Raw genomic sequence first — 15,885 nt, 5'->3', positions numbered from 1 at the left:
ACCTGATGTATTAATTCTGGTTGTGCTTACTGACCACGAACCGATTTTATGTGGTACACGGTGCTCAAAAATCTGTCAAAATGAACTTGTTTTGCTTAATGTGCCTTATAGCCTGAAAAATACAGTATGCTCGTTCATGCTCTTTAAAATAATAAAATAATATAATTTAAAAAACTTCCTCCATCATTTGATGTTTTATTGCATATCCCCTGTTAACTGTAGAGCCACACAAGGCTGAGGATGCAATGGAAAGCAAACAGAACGGTGCCGTGTACACACCCTCCATCGTTTACTCAGCTATAAATGTGATAATGCAAACACACAAAGATCTGTTGCAGACATTAATGAAAATCCAATAAAAGTCACACATTTGCCCCGATGGGAGTTTCACAGGAGTTTTGACACAAAGCTAGCATTGTGCTATCAGACACACACCCGGATCAATGAGGAATGTGTAGGTCTGAGGAAAAAATGAGCAAAATAGTCTTTGCAATAACACATACACATTCACAGCTACACTACTGCTTTGTGGAAGTCAAGTTCACAACTAATACCTTGCACATGCACAAATAAATACTGCTTTAGAGTTTAAAGTGCATCAGTTAGTTAGTTATTTGCTTGATGGTTCAAACTAAAAAACTTTTTTTTGCAACTTGACAGGTTCAACTAGAAACCAAATGCTTATTATGTTTATGATGCAAAGCAATGCATCATATGATTTCATACAATATGATAAACAGTATACAATATGACATAGAACAACAAATTATAAAGTGCAAAGAAATGCTTTATAGTCTGACATCTGTTTTAGCATCATGTGTCCAGGCGTGTAACTCACCTTTCATACAATGACTGCTGGAGATCAGCGCCAGCTCCCATTTTACCCTGGAAACGCAGGCAAAGAAAAAGGATGGATAGCTGCAAAAAAATCATAAACAAATGTACAACAAAAGAAATATTCACAACACAAACATATCCTAAGTTATAAATTATGCAAATTTCGTTATAAAAAGAGTTGTGTTTCCCAACCCATCAGCAACTGCAGTATTTAAAAGTTTGGTCAGAACTAAAAATAGTATTAGTAAATGTTTACTATGATTTAACTCTTCAGTTTGCTTTTGAAAGATGAAGGATGAGTGGCTTATCTAAGAATATGTTTTGCACTTGTCTGCATGTATTGGAGAAAGGTTTTCATTGCTACCTCTCACTTTCAATGCAGACTAGTAATTATAATGGCTTAGTCTGCCTTATGTTGTTTGTGTTTGTTTTTAACTCAAAGGTTATAACAAAAATTTTAAACCACTCAAACTACCTTAATATATATATTTTTGTAAAGAAAAATAATTCAATTTGCCAGGTTTATGTAATATTTATTGCACAGCTTAAGCTCCCAAAAAGCATAAATCAAATGTTATGTATTTTGCATTTATCGCACCTTTTTTTTGTCTCAATCTAGATGTTGAGCTCTATACTGTTTGCAGCTGTTGGCGTTTTGGGTGCAGGTTACTCAGTCGTTGTGTCTGGTGTGGCCATCAGTCAAGGACCTCTCTGTCTCTTTAACGACACTAGCACCAACGAAACAACATGGACTCAGCCCTTTGCAAATGGGTAAGGCAAACAAATTTGCAACATATTTGCACAAGAGATAATTCTGAGTTTGAACACCAATATAAGGCTTTAGTTTTTCATTGTTCCTTTTGTTGCTGCAAATTAATTTTGGCTATGTCAGTGAAGGTGAATGTAACTTGATATAAGTTCTACATAAGATGTAATAAGTTCTCGTACTGCAAGTGTTGTCCTGAACAAAATGCTAAACTAACATTTAAGATAATTGTTTTAACAAATGTACCAATTAATAGTAATGGTGCTACTTTTGGTGTTATTCTCTGACAAAGAAAGAAAATATATATAGTTACATTAACAATGGACTTGATTACCTGGTGTTTAAAAGATGAGTGTGTGCAGACTAAAAAACAAACTGTCTCTTTTCCTCTTTTACCTCAGCAGGGATTACCTGTCCAATAAATACCTGTGGGATTACTGCATAGAGCCAAAGAATGTGGTATCCTGGCATTTGTCTCTGTTCTCTGTGCTGCTGGTGATGGGTTTGATCCAGATTGCACTGTGTGCCATACAGGTAGTGAATGGTCTGCTGGGGGCTCTGTGTGGAGACTGCTGTGGCTGCTGTGGAGGGGTCAGTATCCAATCTGATAAGTGATGTTTTCAGCTCTTAACATTTTAAAACACAACTATTTGGTCAAAGTATGACTACCAGACACATGAAAATGTTAATAATGTTTGTCTTTCAGAGTGATGGGGCCGTATAAGCACCTCCTGTGGCTGAAGCCAGTCTTTTCTTTATTTATTCTGTTTCCTGAGGACGGCTTTTTCATTTGATCTCTTTGATGTACATTTATGTTTCTGAATAAAAGCTTGTTGATTACAGTGCGTGATCTTAAAACACTGTTGAAATGATAGAGCTTTTTAAGGGTTGCCATATACTCTTAAGAAAGCAATTATGGCTCTGTTTGTATTCATCAAAAATAATTGTTCATCTGTTGACACAAAATTTCCCAGCTATCCACTATATTTAATGATTTTTCTCCTGCCATATGTATTTATTTAGTTTCATTTTATTTATCGTTGTTTGTTTTGTTTTGTCAGAACTAGCTCTCTTATATCACTTTAATTACAGTACTGTTTATTGATTAATTTTTTTCATGAGTACTCCAGCTTCATGACTGCCCCCTAGTGGCCACCAAACATTTCACAAATGCTCTTCAAATTGTCCATCTACCAAACTGTTAACAAAAAAAAACCTTGGACATTTTGTTTAATCTACTATTTTATAGAAATACATTCCATAAGTACAGTACAGTTTTTGTCTCTTTTTTTTGCATGATATTTTATGGGATTTTAACCTGATTGGCGGGCTAATAAAGTTGATTTTTTTTTTTTTTTAAGTTCACAGTAAAAAAGGTGTCTATATTGAATCCTGACTCACTAAGTAATCAAATTACAACAGTTAACAACAGTGACAAGAAATGCTAAAATTTAAAAGTTCCTATTTAAATTAACCACTTTGACTGTCCTTGTATCTGACAAAAAATGTAATTAAATAAAATAATAAATAACATTTGTTCATGCAAAATCCTTCTGTTGGAGCTCATGTGTGCGTGTATACAACACACACACAGACACATATAAATATATAAATATATATATATGTATATATATATGAATATATATACGAATATATATGTAGGCCATGTTTCTTTTCTTTTTTTTCACTTGGACTCAACACGAATTTCAATTTTAATGTTTAATGTTTTGCACTCCCCCCCCCCCCAAAAGAAAAAAAAAAAGTTTGGTTTTAGCAATAAAGGAAATAAATGCTTCTTGCATTGTTATTTATCGTACACCAAATTAGGTATTCATTAATTGCTCTTATTAGAGTTTTCATTTCATTAATTCATTAAGGAATATTCGTCGTGGGTTGTTTTATTCGCGGAACTATTGTTCTGGTCATGGACTACCACGGAAAGATTAAGCCGCGTACCAGTTAAGCCATAACTGAAATCGCGTATAACATCTGAGTGGAAGACAAGAAATAAAACAGTGATTTTGTTTGCGAACTGATAAGGAGATAAATACCGTGTTCGCATTTATGAAGAGTGGCTTTATGTTATACGAGCAGACTATTTTTTTAATCGAGTTACGCTCGTCTTTCGGTGACTTGTTGGCGGCGCACGATTTAACTTAACGTGTGTGTTCCTGTGCAGGTCAGTCTTTAATTTACCCTTGATGTATTGTCAGTATTTAATTCTAGTTCATAAGTTTTAAAGTTATAAATTGTTTATAATTAGATCTATCATTTGTATAATTTTTTATTTCGTAAATCTTGATTTACACTTTCTTAATGTCAAGAGATTTATCCAGTAAATATTGTTCTTTTTTTCTTTTCTTAGATGCTCTCTGCTGTATTAAGAAGCACCTTTGCAGCCCAGAGGGTAACAAACTAATTATTTTGACCCCACAAGATATATTGCTCACATAATAATTTGTATTTTCAAAATATATATTTTTTGTTTTTGTCCTGTTTTTTTATCTTAAAATTAGGTTCTGCAAAGGGCCCATCCTCCACAAAGATGTTGGACATCAGTCCTGACGGGAGCTTCTGGTGGATCTGCCTCCTGCTCCTCAAAGAGGGACACTGGACAATTAAAATCTCATTGTCTTAGTGGACTCTTCCAGAGGACACAAACTCATAATGCTTTGTTTGAGGTGAGGAATCAGTATGTTCACTGTTCTGCAGTGAGGCTGAAGAAGCGTGCACCCCCTGAACCCCTTTTCCCAAATTCAGACCTGAAGCACTTGTTTGAAGGACCCAAACCTGCTCTTATCCTGGGGTTTGCTGGGATGATCCCCTTTGTCTCCTCAATTCTGATCATATCTGGAACTGAGACTTACTACCCGCAGCTGCATTACGCCCAGGTAGCCTATGCTGCCTCCATGATTTCCTTCCTGGGTGGAGCTCGGTGGGGATTTGCACTTCCTGAAAGCAGCCCAGCCAAGCCTGACTGGATAAACCTGTCTAATAGTGTGGTTCCTTGCCTGTTAGGCTGTATAACCATGTTGATGACTGACAACATTGCTGTTGCAGCCACCATGGCCGTCTTGGGATTTGGAATTGCACTGCATTATGATGTGTCTCTGCTGCCGACTTACCCTAGCTGGTTTAAGGCCATACGCATCATCATGACCATTGTGGCATTCTGTTCTCTGGTGCTTCCTTTTCTGCTGCTTAAATTCTTTCCAGAAAAGAACCCATTGTTGAGAACTAAAGGGTTTTAGGATCTTGTCATCTTACTTGGATGATTTAAGAAGTTGTGTTTTGTGTAAACATGTCCTTCTCCTTCAGATATAAAACAAAAATAAAATAGCTGCATGTGTACTCATTTTAAGGAATATTAAAATAGTCTATAATTACATGTGCCTCCCACCTTTTGGGGGATCTTTGAAATGCAAATAAATTATGTTTACTCTTAATCTAAATGTTTTTTTTTCATATATATACTTGTATTTAAAGTTCTTATGTTAAAAATAAAATATGCATGCATATGTAAACATTTCTAATCAGAATAAGAAAGGCCTTTGTTATGGATTTTGTAAATACTGGCATGAGGAATGGACAGTTAAGGATTTTGATATTCTTTACAGATAACTGGATTTAGGATGGGAACAGACATTTACTGTTGGTTAGTGACGTTTAGTTTTATCCTTACAGCTGATCCAATCTAGCAACAACCAAGAGAAAATCAATAAAAATATACTGAACCTTTAACAACTTATACAGAGCACAACCAAAAAAACAATAAAAAATACCATCATTTTATCACCTAACTAAACTGCAATTACATATTACACTTATTATTATTATTATTAAACAAGTAACCATTTACTGAAACAGCTATTCAGTCTTTGCTCAGTAAATGAGCCGATCCATTATCAATTTGTCCATTTACACAGTTGTGATCAGACAGCTGAAGTCAGAAGTGACTTGAGAAAAGGTTATTGCATAATTTCTAAACGGGAGTACCGTAATCTCTTCTTAGAGACTCGGGTGGCCAACAAGATCACCTGACAAGCTAACAGCTAAACTTTCACATTACAGGAAGTTTAATGATCGTGAAAGTCTGTTGAGCTGCATAACTCATACATTAAACAGTAAAGACATCCAAATAAATTAAAATACACATTGTTTTGTAAAAGGTTTATTACTGTAAACACCAGCATCCATGCACCAACTTTTTGGAATTCAAGGCAAGAGAAATGGGAGGAAGCAGAGGCCACAGATATCTGAGAAAAACACGTAAGGCACATTTCATCTTTTACCACATGTGCAAAGACCTTCCACATGAACACTAGTGTGATATTACTTTCCTTTACTTCAGTATTGCACTTTTTTTTTTCCTCAAATTTCTGAGTGACACTACTCCCAGTTGACATCTTAAATAATCTTAAAGTGTCTGTAAAGTTATGGAATATTGTGACTTTTTAAATTTTTGGTTCAGTTGGCTTAAAAAAAAAAAAAAAACAGCAGGTGGTGGCTTTAACTTTCAACCAAGTAACAATTAGATGTTTTTTTGTTAAATAAACAACTTTATGACATTTCTGTTACATAAGATTTTGAATTTTCACTCAAACCAAAGATTACTCTTTATATAATTTGAAGCCTTTTTACAACAGACATGTTGGAGCATTTAAAGCTTTGGGTCTTTTATAAACAATCTGCACTCAAAATGTCCATTTGGAACCCGGATGCTTGCACTGCATGGTGTTAAACCATCTGCATTCATTCAAGTCCAAACTTTGGTGATCTCTGGGTGCAACAACTTTTTTTAAAAGGTGGAAAATGGAATGGGATTATTTGAATATTTATAAAAAAATAATAATAAACAAGTGGAAATGGATGGGTCTGCTGCCTACTTCTGGATACCCAAGGCGGATCGTGTGTACTCGTACACCACATAGCTGATGCTGACCGCTGGTATGACCTTCATGAAATTGGGCAGGATGCCACGGTAAAGTCCAAAGAAGCCTTCTTTGTCCAGGATCTTCTTTATCATGTGACCCATTGGCATCTGCTCCGATCCCTCGACAGAAGCTACAAAAAAAAAAATGTCATTACATGATGAAAGAAAACAGCTCTAAATATTCGACTAACATGTTTTACACTTGTTTAGATTTGGAGACATACATATAAACTAGATTCAACACATCTGTAGGTTTTCTGGCTCAAAAATCCAAACTGAGCTTATTCCTCAACTTGGTGAGCCAACTAGGTTTTTTTAATCTGAATATTCATGGAAACGGCACGAGTCGTGCAGTTTCACTCATGTTTCCTGTGCTGTGCCACCTCCTGGTAAAACCATGTGACCACAAGCTGAATGCTGATACTGTAATTATTTAAAAAATAGATAAGGTTCCATTTACCTTGGGCCTGCATGCGAGTACGGATCAGCGCCAACGGGTAGCTTGCCAACTGGCCACAGGTGCTGGAGATGGTACCACAGCCCAGCAGCACCAGAACACCTGGGTTTGCTGTGTCTTTGGCATATTTTGATAACCAGAGGTTCTTTAAACTCTGATTTAAAAAAATAATTGTTCAAAGCCCATTAGCATCGAAACATCTTATTTGGCCAAATGACCTAAAACCATTCAAATGTATCCAGATGAGCACAATTCATCACCACGTACCTCGTACACTGCCAGATCTATCCCCGCGTAGGGAATGATGCCCAGAATATTGGGAATGTAGCCCTTATAAAAAGCCTTTACCCCCTCCCGCTTCAGGATTTTCTTGGCACAGTCAAACATTCCTGAGTATTGTCCAGTTTTCCTCAACGTCAGACGTGTTTTCATCACCTGAAGAGACAAAAGATGACGATAAGACAAATCAGCACTTTGTAATAAACATTTTGCCACAGACAGCTGTTGAAGCTTAAACACCGCCATCTAAACGTCGTCTTGGTGATCGGTCACGCCATTTTCACACATTTTTTTTTTATTACTAAAAATCATACCGAGTGGTTTTTATCTAAATGAAAGATTCCACATCTCTTTCAAATTATTTCAAAGCTTGTCTGCAGCTCAGTGTGAAGCAACGGAGGATGAGCACCTCCAAGATGTAAAGGGTGGAAGGGTGGAGATGATTTGTTGCCTCAAGTGGCGTTTGCTGTGTCTTGTTCACATGTAGATGAAGAGTTGAGTTTAAAAAAAAGCACAGATTTCTGTTTCCTGGTTAATTTACTGTAAGTTTCTACGTTTGGACACAACCACAAGAAGATTATAAATAGAACGGATGTGAGCAGCCCATCCTTCGTCTCTGCTCACCTCCATGGGGTAGATGGCAGTTTGCGCTGAGGCTCCAGCCAGTGACCCTGCCATGAACCTCTCATGGGTCCGGATTTTCCCTGGTTCACTGGACAGCAGCTTCTTATACTGATGACACACAGCCACATAAATTCATGATAATGCAGCAACAAATTCAGAATCATTTAATGAAAAGCAAGACCGCAGCATAATTTCACAAATAAAAAAAAACGAACTCTATGCTAAAAACCTGTCCAGACGGGTGCAAAGTATTCACCTGTTCATAAGCCATGAATTTAATGGCTGTCTCAGGAGCAATCTTTAGGACGTTGACACCATTTCCTCTCCACAACGATGCCGCTCCTCCTTCCTTTAACATTTGCTTAAAACCACCCACCAGGCTGATTTTGTTGCTCTTAGAAGAATGAACCTGAAAATAAAAACATTTGTGCCAATTAGTCACAACTTTTACAGAAAAAATCCATTTCAGACAGCAAGTAAAATATTTCAAAATCTAAAATAATCAAAGTCCCACAGCTTTTAAGAGCACAGGTCCCACAAACAAAAAGTTCAAAGGAACGCTTTGAAACATTGATACAATTTATTTATAGAAAAACTGGAACAGAAAGGACGCCTAAATGTGAAACTGGAGATCTAAAGATGAACAAATGCTGCCCCACCTGCAAGAAGACCTTCATTCTGTCCAGAGGGGCAGTTCCTGTGCGCGACACAGCACCCGCCATGGCCCCCGCTGTCAGCTGCTTCCACCACACACCGGTCGTCTTCTCCTCCTCCGTGAACTCATCCGGGATGGCAAGACTGTCACCAATATCCAGAACCTAGCAACAAGAAGTTTAATGAATCATTTTTACATTTGCTGCAGGCAGTGGCGTCAAATTAACAAGATTATAGAGAAATCAGGTGATTATATTTATGTTAATAAACATACAAAAAGCTAAAACAAAGATTAGTTATAATTTGATTTTGCATCTTTAAAATCGAGATGAAAACATTCCTGTACCTTTTGTAACTTACAAGATGTTAAATGTCAATCAAAAACCAAAGCAGGCTGAAGCTTTTTCATTTCATCTTCGCCACCGTTCAAATGTGAATATAACCTATGATTTTTTTTTTTTTTTTTTTGTGGGGGTGTTTTGTTATTTTCAGCAAAGCTTCACCTTTAACCTAACGCCCAGCAGGACAGAAGACATCTCATCCAAACCTTACATAACTACAGGTCCATGACGTCACGATCGTTACATCACTGCACGCTGCTGATGATCTGGATCAAACTTACAAACTTTGTTTTTTGTACTTTAACACTGAATAGCTGAAGGACAAGTATATAAACCATCTTGTGAAATATATTAGATAACTCTAAACAACATCTTATTTTACGCTCAGAAAACTCAATAAAAAGCATCAAATGATGAGCTGGATGACTTTATCAGCCTTCACACAACAAAACACATTAAGTTTTGTTATAAATGTAAAAAAAATACAGTTGCAAACTAAACAAATAAAAATAATGCAACATATTTTCAAAACACTAGATTTGCTCATTAATAAAGTTCTTCCTCTGCATATTTTTAGACCCAACAACAGAACACTTCCAGGTCTTAACTCTCAGCAAGTTTCCCATTAGACAAAGTGAACAAAACCGTACCCAGCACGTTCTGTTAACCAGTTCCAATATTAGAACCTACCATATCAACCTCCACCTCATAGAAACCCCCATCCTCTTCAAGTTCAAGGAAAAACCAGTTTGCTTGTTGCTGCTGAGGCTGCAGCAGAGCCATGGCCATCCAAAGCTTCTAATCAAGCTGCAGAGCAGTCCCGCTCTGATATCCCTCCTAATCTGACAAGAACCTGTCACAAGATTCTAACAGAGAGTCCGAACCAACACAAAGGCTCTGCAGCTTGAACACTGGAGATGATGGAAAGTTCTACCTGCCATAGCAGTCACCAGCAGCTGCTATAATCTCACAGACTCGGCTCTGTGCCGCTTACCCTGAACTTGCATCCTTCCATCTCATCCCTTCCAAATCCCAGAGACGAGCTAATCAGCACAGAGGTCAGACTGAAATTAGCTCGTCTCTGCTGAGTTTAGAAAGCACAAGTTAATTTATCCACCGAGGCTGAGCCGGGAAACAGAGTTAGCAACGTCAAAGATTAGCCATTCACTGAGAAATGCTTTGTTAGCATCCAGCTTTAGCACCTTTCCTATTTAAAAAAGAAATGTAGGATGTCCAAGCTAATGGTCATATTTATGGCTAAATGTCTAAAACTGGACATGAAAGATTTTATTGCTGTTGGTAAAACAAATTAATCCAGATTTTCTTACACATTTACAGTTAAATCTAAAAATAAACTGGTCTCCTTCACTTCTTTCTGCATTTCCCTCAGATTCTGAACTGGTTGACACAGACGAGATGATTTGCGGACAAAAGTCTCTCGCATCAGCCTGTAGCCATCATTTCTACTTTAACTTTATTTTACATTAATTACTATGGAGGGGACAGTTCATAAGACATGCTCCCTCCTTCCTTACCGTGGAGTGTTTCCAGTAGCGAATGATCTCCTGCAGGCTGGTGGCCGGGTTAAACAGGAAGTGCTCCCTCCATTCGTTCCAGTCCACAGTCATGGTCCCATTCATGTCAATACTACAGCACAGAAAGACACATTTTAATTTAAAATCTAAACTTTTAATAAAGATGCAAGAAAGCTGGACAACTTGGGGTTCAATGAGGCGATAACTTTCCTTAAAGTGACTTTTAGAATTTCTGATTGTTTTCAAAAGTCATGGAAGTAATTTCAACAAAGATGTGTGTATTTTTCAGCGAACTCAACAAGATGATTTTACTACAAAGATCACGTTCTGCATGGACTGTGTCGTGTGGTGAGCACTCAGACTCCCGTGTGAGCTGAGCCGTAAGCTGGATGTGATTTCTGAGAATCGCAGGCCACTTGGCTCCTGAAACTCGCTGGCGGGAAGAAATCAACCTTGGAGACGCTACAAGCTCGGCCCGGCGGTGCGGACCACAGAATTTGGATGTTTGGAGTCGCCATAGAGACGTACCAGTAGAACTATAGGGCAGAGTCGGCCTGACACAAAATAACTCGTTATCTGAATCTGGCTCCCCCATGTTGGCCTTGCATTGACCAACTATCTCAAACTCTCCTGGATGTTATGTGAACAAGAAGCTCTGCTCCCCACTCCCCACCTGCTCCCTTCCCAAAGACATCTGTGGACCTGTATCAGAGCTGAGCCGGCTGATAGACGCTGCACAACCTTATCAGGACTATGGAACTATCGGGCAGTGTCCACGGACAAACTCACCGCCTTCGTCTGCCTTCCTCATGCATATATTTATTATGATGTCATCAGTATGTTGCTGTTTCTGTAATCAGTTTTTTTTTCTTTAACTTTCACGCTATGTCCCGTGTAGGACACAGTGTGAGATATGATTTATTTTTATACCTCCCCTTCCCTCGTGTTTCTCTTTTCCTTATCTAAACAAAAATGGCTGCGCCTCCCACGAGGCCGCGGCCTCAGACACCTCCGTCCCCCCATGTCTATTTATGTTTCTCTCGGATGGGCTGTACTGAAATGTAATTTCGTTGTGCTTCGGTGCAATGACAATAAATCTGACTCTGACTCTCTGAATTCAAAAGAATTATGCTGAAATGGATTATGCATGATGTTTTTTTGACATTGAACCCTCTTAAACAAAATACTTGATACGGGAGCGCAACATTTATTCTGTATTTAACATTTATAACATGCCATTTATGAAGTGGCATAAATACACAACAATACCTGCATTTTTTAATTGCGTATCGATATATCTGGAAAACTACCGGAGTAAACCTGGAGAAAAAATAAACTATGGAATTAAATGCAACAATGCAGCCTTGAAATGCAAAAAGTTTTAACTCCGTTTCTGTGACCACTAAGAAACATTTCAAGTTTCAATATAAAATATTACTCTCTTCAAAAACCAAAGCGAGAGCAGCTTCAATAACAGCAAATATTTAACGGTTGACTAAATTTCCTTGAAACAAACGAGACCAAACACAAATCTGGAACAGGACTGATTTTGTTTTGCTAAATATTGTTTAGTTTCTGGACAAAAAAAAAAAAATCGATTTCATATCTCCAAGTCAGAGTGCTGTAGTTGAAGCAAACTAACAAGTTTTACGACCTAAAACTAGAATTATACAAACAGATTTTTCTTTATAATAAATAATATCCATTGTTCCTTTTTTTACTTCCTTCCTGTGTCAGCTGAGCCGGCTGTCACTCATCAATCATCCTGTGGTTTTCTGACAGAGTCTTTCTGTGACTCACGGCCATTCCATCAGGCTTTACTGCTTTTTATCTACAGATCCCTCGGGTCGTCTTTTGCATGTTTGTCTAAATGCAGCACAGACAGTTGAGCTCGCTGCAGATAAAACATTTGCAATTTAAACTGCATCGGAAAATAAACTGTCTAAACCGAGATCTGTCCAGAAAGTTGAACAAAACACAACAAATTACTGACGCACACCAGCTGATACAGTCAGTCTTCACACACAATGTTTTACTGTGCAAGCTGGATTTAACAATAAAATGTGTTTTGCATGTGGTAAGCAAAAAGTACGGTCATAATTAATTTATTTTATAATTTAGCCTTCGAGCTATAAGGTGCACCGGATTATAAGGCGCAATAAGCGAAACAAAACAGTCAGATAAGTCAAACTTTATTCAACTCATTCACAATAACCACATAAAATCAGTTTGAGGTCAGTGAGCACAACCAGAATTAATACATATAATAAGGCTCACTGTTGATTAAATTAAAGGATTTTAAGTGCACCTTATAGTCCGAAAAATATGGTATTCTTCAAAACCTACAGTCAAAATAAAACATTGTTTATTGAAACTTTACGTCCTTCATTTCAAGGACAACCTCAGTGTAGAAACACTTCATTCCACACAACGCGCCTGCTAAACTCCCCGTAACGTGCCCCTCATCATCACCGTTATTATTATTTTACACGTAAATGAGCGTAATACAGTTTGGTTTCATTTCACGGTCATTACAGATTAAATGGTTTGTTTTCAGTCACTGATGCTTTAAAAATAATCCACTCTTCATGTTCTTTAATAATCAGGACCTAACTGAGCTGCATTTGGATTATAAATAAACACTTCTTCTTTTTTTTTTTAAGTCGTATGTGTCACCAGTTCTTTATCATGTGACCCCCGCCCCCGTCAGTTATCAGCCCCTCGCACGAGTCTCCACCTTTAGCTTCGGCTGCTTACAGCTGCGCTTCTTAAACTTTCACTTTGAGTTTATGACGCGCCTAGTTTGTTCTTTAAATCCACAAGCGTTTGCAGCAGAGCTACTTCATCAGTGAAGATATTTCCCTCATTTCGGCTGCAGAACTACAAGCTGAAATACCTTTGAAGGATTTTATTTGCGTCCGCCTGGCTGATGTCCATCCCCAGATCAGCGAGCGACTGCTTTATCTCCATGTAGTCTATGCAACCTGGTCAAATAAATGCAAAGTAGAGCTGAAGCAGATAATACGAACAACTAATGAGAATACAGTTCATGATGTTGAACAGTACCATCATCGTTTTTGTCCAAGCTCTTGAACGTTAGAAGTAACTTCTTCTCGTGGTCCTTCAGGTACTTGGAGAACTCGTTGAAGTTGAGCCCATCGTCTTTGTTCTGGTCTCCGGAGGAAATGATTTTCTGAGGAAAAAACACAACATCTTGTGAGTCAGGCTTCTTGAAGCTGCCGCCTCTGACGTGTCTGCATCTGGGTGTCTGACCTCCTGAAGAGGTGAAGGGAGAGGTTTGAGATCTGCTGTAAGTCGAGGTGACTCGATCATCTCTTCTTCAAGCAGCAGCTGCTTGGCTCTGCCACTAGAGGGCAGAGTAACACAAACATCTGCTTCTTTACTGAGCCTGACCTCTGCTCCCCCATGATCACAACAGATTTCATGTTTCTTTTAATTTCAATGATCTGCTTTGCTTCAATTTAACAATTTTTTCTCATTGCATACTTTCCAAACTTAATGGAAATGTGCAAATCTTAGTTTGTTGTGGAGTCCAAAATGAAAAATCATTTATGATCTTGCTTGTCAAAATAAATAAATACCTAAAGGGACTGCAACATGTGATTAATGCTTTAATAGATTAGGTATGACCCAGTCAGGGCACAGATTTATTGCTTATCAGATCAGTGCAAGCAAAACTGTCTGAGAGCAACTTTACACAAAGCCTCTCCTCACATTTTCTCCTGACTCACAACTTTGACAGATCATCAACATTATCTGAGCAGTAAAGGTGGAACCTTCCTCTTAGAGCCACGACCCACACAAGTTCACAACTTGAACTTTGAAGAGTTTTTGTCGTCTGTGAACTCTTTTAGGTTCCACTTTGTGCCTTTTTTTCCACAACCTGTTGTTCAGCAGAGAAACCAGATTACTCCAGTTACTGACATAAATGTGTAGTGGGATTTTTAAAGGACCAAGGAAACAAAAAGGATATAAAACCAAAATGAAAGTTCTAAATACGACATATGACTTAAATATGATCATAAAGCTTGTTCCGTCTCTATTTACTCTTTCCTTTTGTTTATTTTGCAGTTTTCTTTATTTAAAGTGTGAGTTTAAACATTGCTGGCTAAACTTGGAACAAACTGTACAGTAAAACTAAAAGGCTTCGTCAGATCTGTTGGATTCTGATCAGACTAGCAGGAGCAGTTTGACAGTACCCGCCCTGCTCGGGGCATCTCTAAATTAAAATGTTCAAAAATAGAAGCGATGGTGAAGCAGCTGCAGTTTCCAGTAAAGTCTCAACATTGTAGAAACTCACTAATAATTCTGGAGTGCATGGAAAAAGCTGAAATCTGGAAATCCCAGGTGATGTAACATTTTTTTTTAAGTTACAAGTTTTGATTTAACTGGTTTAACTGGTTTTAAAGTCAAGTGAGTAAAGTACATTAAATGTTCTCCCTTGCATTTACACTTCTGCACAAATTCTGTTGAATAAAGTGATGAGGATTGGGCAATACTCATTGTGCAGAACAGGTTTTACAAAGATTTATGAACTGGGAGTTGTTTCCTCTAAAGCTTTTTATTAAAACGCTTTACATGTGGAGAAACAGCAGGCTGTTCATTTGAGTCCAAAATGAAGTCCTTTAAACAAACTATTTGTTCTCTACCTGAGCTGCTCCCTGCCCGGTTTGGATGCCCATCGCAGCCAGGCCTGCCCTCAGCTCGGAAACATCCACTATTCCATCCTTGTTGGTGTCCAGCTTGGCGAACAGTTGCTCGTACGTCTCCGTGGATCCATCTCCTGCGCACCGACAGTCCGTGAAAAACAGCTTCCTCACGGCAGGATACATGTTTGAAACAGGAAATCAAACCGCAGAGGCCTGCAGAGCTCCACACACAAAAGGAGCAGTTAGCTCCACTGCTCGGGAACTGAACTGCAGTTGTTGGCACCGCTGCTTTTACGCAGCAGGTTTCCGTGTGGCTGCAAGAAGACGCGGTCTGGAGAAGTCGCAGGAAATCCTCATGAGTCACTGGAGTATGCGTGAGTTAGGACAGTGGACGATGAAACTGTAATAATAAATAAAAGCTTATTTCGGATGGTGTGGGCTGGCAGAGAGAAGGGTGGAGACGTCAGCTCAGTTCGCATAAGGAAGACCTCCTTCTTTTACAGCGCGCACACTCATTACACGGACACACCCATCCGTGAAGCAACACTTACTGCAGTTTTTAAAGATCTTATTGCTTCACTTGTTTTACACATGTACCTTTTTCATGTCCTGACCTAAACTTTTATTTGTCCAGCATATCTCAACTTTATGGATAGTGTGGTTTCGCTTCTCCCACTTGCATATTGTCGTGTGCGTAATATGATTCCGCCTTTATGGTTCAAAGTCAATGCGACTAACAATCAGTTTTAGATCAGTGAGTAATAACCAAAGGAATGGGGGGAGTGCCCC

General features: G+C 38.3%; 3 protein-coding genes across 3 annotated transcripts in view; 2 read left to right on the top strand and 1 right to left on the bottom strand.

The window, feature by feature from the left end:
- The window catches only part of tm4sf4 (transmembrane 4 L six family member 4), a 4,962-nt gene extending 2,523 nt beyond the window's left edge, over positions 1–2,439 (top strand). The window contains exons 3-5 of the mRNA XM_037697948.1: positions 1,457–1,608; positions 2,008–2,194; positions 2,310–2,439. Coding sequence (XP_037553876.1) covers positions 1,457–1,608; positions 2,008–2,194; positions 2,310–2,327 — 357 coding nt within the window. The 3' untranslated portion in view covers positions 2,328–2,439. The remainder of the gene's footprint in view (positions 1–1,456; positions 1,609–2,007; positions 2,195–2,309) is intronic.
- Positions 2,440–3,559: 1,120 nt separating this feature from the next.
- LOC119430418 (transmembrane protein 69) lies at positions 3,560–4,854 on the top strand. Its single transcript, XM_037697823.1, has 3 exons — positions 3,560–3,782; positions 3,969–4,010; positions 4,120–4,854. The coding sequence occupies exons 2-3, from the start codon at positions 3,969–3,971 to the stop codon at positions 4,852–4,854; spliced, it is 777 nt and encodes a 258-aa protein (XP_037553751.1). The 5' UTR covers positions 3,560–3,782.
- A 1,241-nt stretch (positions 4,855–6,095) lies between these two features.
- Positions 6,096–15,319, bottom strand: slc25a24 (solute carrier family 25 member 24). The gene is made up of 10 exons (XM_037697946.1): positions 15,097–15,319; positions 13,493–13,619; positions 13,323–13,410; positions 10,427–10,538; positions 8,556–8,714; positions 8,153–8,305; positions 7,897–8,004; positions 7,261–7,428; positions 6,997–7,147; positions 6,096–6,667 (listed from the first exon to the last, which is right to left on the bottom strand). The coding sequence occupies exons 1-10, from the start codon at positions 15,277–15,279 to the stop codon at positions 6,486–6,488; spliced, it is 1,431 nt and encodes a 476-aa protein (XP_037553874.1). The 5' UTR covers positions 15,280–15,319; the 3' UTR covers positions 6,096–6,485.
- Between the last annotated feature and the right edge of the window lie 566 nt (positions 15,320–15,885).

Source organism: Nematolebias whitei, chromosome 3 (genome assembly GCF_014905685.2).
Source record: "Nematolebias whitei isolate Nwh7 chromosome 3, NemWhi1, whole genome shotgun sequence".
In the NCBI taxonomy this organism is placed as follows: domain Eukaryota; kingdom Metazoa; phylum Chordata; class Actinopteri; order Cyprinodontiformes; family Rivulidae; genus Nematolebias; species Nematolebias whitei.
This window is presented reverse-complemented; position numbering and strand designations above follow the sequence as displayed.

Coding starts and splice junctions, on each gene's coding strand:
- LOC119430418 (XM_037697823.1), top strand. CDS start 3,969: ATGCTCTCTGCTGTATTAAGAAGCACCTTTGCAGCCCAGAGG. Junction 4,011..4,119: donor GCACCTTTGCAGCCCAGAGG/GTAACAAACTAA, acceptor TCTTAAAATTAG/GTTCTGCAAAGGGCCCATCC.
- slc25a24 (XM_037697946.1), bottom strand. CDS start 15,279: ATGTATCCTGCCGTGAGGAAGCTGTTTTTCACGGACTGTCGGTGCGCA. Junction 7,429..7,896: donor CTGCCATCTACCCCATGGAG/GTGAGCAGAGAC, acceptor TTGTCTCTTCAG/GTGATGAAAACACGTCTGAC. Junction 6,668..6,996: donor TACTCGCATGCAGGCCCAAG/GTAAATGGAACC, acceptor TTTTTTTTGTAG/CTTCTGTCGAGGGATCGGAG.